The sequence below is a fragment of the Mandrillus leucophaeus genome, unplaced genomic scaffold, assembly GCF_000951045.1.
Source record: "Mandrillus leucophaeus isolate KB7577 unplaced genomic scaffold, Mleu.le_1.0 Scaffold473, whole genome shotgun sequence".
Lineage (NCBI taxonomy): Eukaryota > Metazoa > Chordata > Mammalia > Primates > Cercopithecidae > Mandrillus > Mandrillus leucophaeus.
In genome coordinates, this window is record NW_012105065.1 from 1,116,963 (window position 1) to 1,122,739 (window position 5,777).

The 5,777-nt window shown below is 34.1% G+C and overlaps 1 protein-coding gene across 1 annotated transcript in view; it reads left to right on the forward strand.

Moving 5' to 3' along the window:
• Positions 1 to 5,589, forward strand: part of GPM6A (glycoprotein M6A) — a 388,474-nt gene extending 382,885 nt beyond the window's left edge. The window contains 1 exon segment of the mRNA XM_011995126.1: positions 3,474 to 5,589. Within this exon segment, the coding sequence (XP_011850516.1) occupies positions 3,474 to 3,626 (153 nt within the window). The 3' untranslated portion in view covers positions 3,627 to 5,589.
• The last annotated feature ends 188 nt before the right edge of the window (positions 5,590 to 5,777 follow it).

The following is a 5,777-nucleotide window of genomic DNA, read 5'->3' on the forward strand; positions in this document are numbered from 1 at the left end:
TCTTGTCAGAGACTAAAAATAGGAATGATGAGAAAAATACTAATGTGCTAATAAGCCAAGTCAGACTGGTTATTTTAGTGATTTCATAATTATTTTGTATTTAATTTGTTTTATTAAAAGTGACTTACATATATTTTCAATAAAACTGACTATGTCAGTACTAACATGAATTTTCATATGTTTTGTTACTTTAGCATCGCTCAGCATTTTTGATCTAGTGACAATAAAACTCTATATAGAAATTTTGTTTCAGAATGTGAGATGCTTGATAAAGATCATGATGGTTGATTAATTGGGGGGATCAAAATAGAAGAAGAAGCAAAGGCCTTATATTCTTAACCTAAAATTAATGCTAAACTATGCCCTGGGGAAGGATCAACAAGTTCTGGCCAATGATATATCAAACATTATGGTCCTTAGGAGAATATATGCTGGCTGTGACATCAGGGGAGACATATGTATCTTTGTGTTCATGCACCCATTCCTGTACTGTCAAAAACTTGAATGACACGGATATGTACAAGCAATATATACCCAGGTACAAGAAGTCCGTGAAGGTATCTTTTAAAAAGTGGATTATAATGAACATTTGTTTGCATTTCCTACATATATGTGCATATAAAATTCTGTCTAAAAATACAGATATACACTAGTGAAAAACACCTATTTAGACAAATGTTATTTAAATATCCCTGAAAATGCTTACTCTGAAAACAAATCCACAGATTTTGAGATGATAGAAATTTATATATTAGGTATTTCTTAAGCAATCTATGCTTTCCATATTCTTAAAGCTATACATAAATTTTATTTAAAACAGAAAGTTTAGAAGATAATTTTTTCAAGGACTAAGCATTCTTTGGGGGTTATTTTCTCTGTCTAGAGTCATCACAAAACTCCATACTAGCTTAAATGATTGACCTACATATTTCCAACTTATTAGCTCTAATAATAGTGCAGGTCTTAGGAGAGAGGGAAAATATAATGACTGCTACTGTTCCTGGTACTAATACTGCTAGTACCAGGAATAATAAAGCAGGCACCTTATTATTAATAATATTTCTTAAAAACTTAATATTAGGAACTTAAGAATATTAATTATAATGCTATTAATAGTATTTCTTAAGAACTTACTCTGTTCTACTCTACTCCATTATTTTGTAGAGAAGTTAGGAATGCTACATGCTGACAAAGTAAGTCAACTTAGCATTGGACCAGATTTCAGTAATCACTGTTCACCTAGCAAGGGACAGTAATAAGCCCTGTAACTTGTGTTCCGCTTAAGGCCAGAGGAACTGCCTGTAAGATCCATTAGGAAGCACCTGTTTCTGAATTGGAGTGACCTTGATTTTTTTTTTTTTTTTTTACGGGGTCTCCTCTGTCGCCCAGGCTGGAGTGAAGTGGCAAAATCTCAGCTCACTGCAAGCTCTGCCTCCCAGGTTCACGCCATTCTCCTGCCTCAGCCTCCCGAGTAGCTGGGACTACAGGCACCTGCCACCACACCCAGCTAATTTTTTGTATTTTTAGTAGAGACGGGGTTTCACCGTGTTAGCCAGGATAGTCTCGATCTCCTGACCTCGTGATCCGCCCGCCTCGGCCTCCCAAAGTGCTGGGATTACAGGTGTGAGCCACTGCACCTACCCTTGAATTTCTTTTCAGTATTTCACTCACATGTGTATATATATACACAATATAAAAATAAATACTTTTATATATAGCACATATATTATATAAATATATAGATATGTATTTTTTTGAGACAGAGTCTCACTCTGTTGCCCAGGCTAGAGTAGTGTGTCATGATCTCAGCTCGCTGCAACCTCCGCCTCCCAGGTTCCATCGATTCTCCTGCCTCATCCTCCTGCGTAGCTGGGATTACAGGCACATGCTACCACACCCAGTTATTTTTGTATTTTTAGTAGAGATGGGGTTTCACCATGTTGGCCAGACTGGTCTTGAACTCCTGACTTCAGGTGATCAACCCGCCTTGGCCTCCCAAAGTGCTGGGATTATAGGCGTGAGCCACTGCGCCCAGCCTCACTCATACATATTTAATAATAATTTGGGGGCCACATTTTCTCAGATATTATGAAAAGTTTTTGAAGATTGAAAAGTGTACTCATTTATTTGGCAAATATTTTGTGTATCTGCTATGTACTAAGCATTCTCCACAGCACTTGATATTTTATAGCAACAAAATACTGCATAAACTTCATTATGTGTATAAGCCTTATTTAATCCATATATATATACATATAGTGATTAAGTTTTCACTATGTAAATGCCATAATGTACAAGAATGTAACTCACAGCCCCTGCTTTCAGGTGGCTTATAATTTTCCTTAAACAAAATGCTAAACTTCAGAGGAAACAGAAAATTCTAAAAATAGGTTATTTATAGTGGTATGCATCTTTTTCCCTACATTCCATGTCAAAATTATTTTGTTTTTTTTTTTTTTTGCTGTTTGTTGACTATCTGAACACGCCACAATATTCGCTATTTAGAATTGACATTGCATTCTTTATATCCATCTGTACTTTTCTAGAACCAACCCGCCTCCTCTTTCAATGTACTGTTTACTAATTATCAAAATCTTAGTGTTCTATTTTTCTGAATGTTGGATTAAAATATTGCCCACCCTTTAAAACTCAGTGAAAGTAAATAACTGTCCACTTAGTTTCTCTTCCCTATTCATCAAAATTCATCATGTGGAAAGCTGCTTTATCTCCCCTGTGGACCAAGAGGGAAGAAAGAAAAGAAAAACAAATAAACAGGCTCATTGCTGGGTCAACTCAAGTCAAATAAAGGAGCTTTATTTCTCGAGCAACTTCGTTACTCCAGACAAACCAGGAGCTTCCTTTTTGAACATGGCACTATTGTAGCTGTTGTGAATGTATATACACATAAAAAAACCCATATAACACAATATTTCATCTCTTGTAGTTTATAGTAAAAAAGAAACTGCAAAATTCATTATATGCAAAATTAACCTGTTAATCAAATCCACAGGTATATTTGGGTGTTTCCATGATCTCTCTTTAAGTGGGGTATTAGATCCTCTAATTAATTCAAGTCAATTAGACACAAACAGTATGTGAGAATATTTCTGATTATGGATTATAAAACATAGATACATGAACATGAAATGAATCGCCTATGGTTTGGGCAAATGAGGACACATTGGGCAGGAAACATCCCATAAAGATTAAGAATTAGTCTTGGATTACTTCCAAGAATTGAAAAAGAAGAGAAAGAGATACTGAAAGAAAGAGTGCCAAGAATAGGTGGGATATAATTGGAGGAGTGAAAAATATATTTTATATTGTTTCTATTACTGGAGAAATTTTGGTTCCATTTTATATGTGAACATTTCCTAAAAAGATCTATAATTCTAAGACTTCTTTCCAGATAGCAAGGTGTAATGAAGACACTGAACAAACTTCCAATATAAATTATTTTTGTCTTTGATTAGGTTCACTACCTTATGGTTCTGTCTGCCAACTGGGCCTATGTGAAAGACGCCTGCCGGATGCAGAAGTATGAAGACATCAAGTCGAAGGAAGAGCAAGAGCTTCATGACATCCATTCTACTCGCTCCAAAGAGCGGCTCAATGCATACACATAAATGCATCTTCCTGTTCTTTCTACCATTTGAATGCATTGGTGTTTAACTAAGGGCCATCCAACCATCCAACCTTTAAAAAACAAAGTGAAAGTGCTTCTCATCAATGATATGTAAGGTGACTTATGAATCACCTGAGTACAATTCTTTGTTGGTTAGCACTTAATTTCCCAATTTATTAAATTGATGTAAATCAGATCTTTTCTACAAGCTCCTATCCAGCCTTTTTTTTTTTTTTTGAAATTTCTCAAACTCATTTACTAGTTCTGTAAAATCAAAGACACTAACATTGTCAAATGCAAAGCTTTGTTTGATTTTTAACCACTTCCCATGTGTTATACATAACACCTTTTGCATTATTTCTTATGTTTTGAAAAGAAGATAGCTTTTTATACTTTTTAGTTTTGATTTCGGTAACTAGTTTAACTACAGGTAACCTTCAAAGGGACCATTGTACATTATGAACAATAGACAGAGATGACATCATGATGACTCTTGAAATATGGAAATTTTGTCTGAAGATCAGGGGCCATATTACTATAGGCCCTGGTTCATGTTTTCATCAATCTAAGGTGCAATTTCTAAATTTGTAAGAGTAGGTTTAAAAAAAAGAAGTGCTTCTTATCTTTGTTAACATTGTACTTTTTCTTGATGTTCTTAAAAGGTATTTATCTCAGATTACTCATGTTTATGTTGTGAGCATGTAGAAACAGTAATGCTAATGCATGGCTAGTTGCCTTTTTAAGATTGTGACACCAGGCTTACCTTTTTAAAGTTTAGTATATAGAGACAATTTTAATGGAAATAACTACTGTAGACTATTGGAGAATGATCTCTTTGTGATTTAAGAAGTGGCTGGATTGGAACTTTTAATATGCTAATGTGGAAAATTAATTACCTTTATGAAGGTGGTTTATTACGAATAAGCACACTAACCCCTCGGAAGTTGTTTTACCTACTTTAAAAGTTTTAATGGATTGCACCTCTGTAAACTATTCCTAAAATGTGTATGATATATTTGAAAAGGCTTCCATTAATATAATAGCTTTGCTTGCAGCCTTCCAATCTATGTTGGTTTACCTGTAGTGTTTTCTAAAGTGTGGTCAGAGGCCCCTATAGAATGTATTGTTTGAAAGTGTAGTGATATATTTGTGTTTTTATTTCAAGTAAGTCATTTTAACCGAATGTTCCTTCATATTCATTTATAAAAAGTACCTGTATCAAAGGAATTTTAAAAAAAGCAATCAGTATTATTGGACCAAATTTGGTGTTTGTTTTAACCTTGACTCTCTTCTTTTGATTATTTCTAATGCTACAAGAATGCTGTAAAGTGTCTTCTAAAATGATGTAGCCTGACAAGACATTTTTGTCAGTGTATTAAACTAGGTAGTATTGTGCACTGATTTGACCATTGTGAAATCCTTTCTCAGTGTAACTGCATTTCTAATAAAATTTATTGAGTGAAACAATCTTTGTACAATGACTAGTCATGCATCATCAGTAATTTTACAAGTTCTTGTAGTAGGTAGGGGGTACTACTAGAGATATCTGTGGCATGATTATGCATTCTGTAGTATTATTTAATTAATTTGGGGTTCATTTTGCTTCCTTTTCTTTATGCTTAGATTATCTTACTGGTTCAACATTTTTCTGATATATGCAGTATTACAGATATTCAGCAAAATATTAATGGGCTTCTTTAAATTCTATATTATAGTGTTTCAGTTCCGTGTCTTAACAGTTTGTGATAAAACTGTCTTTTCAACTTATGTAATGATGTTGACACTTTTGACTTTTATTTCTGGTATTAGAGTTTGTATTTTCACAGAGTGCTTTGTAGCAGGCATTACAATTAATCTGTTTTGTACATAAATGTGCCAACAGCTTGATGGTGGCGTTTTTGAAATGTAGAACAAAGTGCTTGCAAAATGTAATAAATACACTTGTGTACTTTGTGTACTTATTATTAGCTTCTGCAGTGTATTTGTTTTTTTTCTTTTTTGTTTTGTTTATTCCTCTTTCCTATGTGTGTGAACTCTTTTCAAGTACAATAGATGCTATCCCCTCATGATTCTACTTCAGCTGAGCTGACCTAACCCGTCAAAATTCAATGACGATGCTGTGCGTAAATATTCACTATCAGAATGCTAGCTC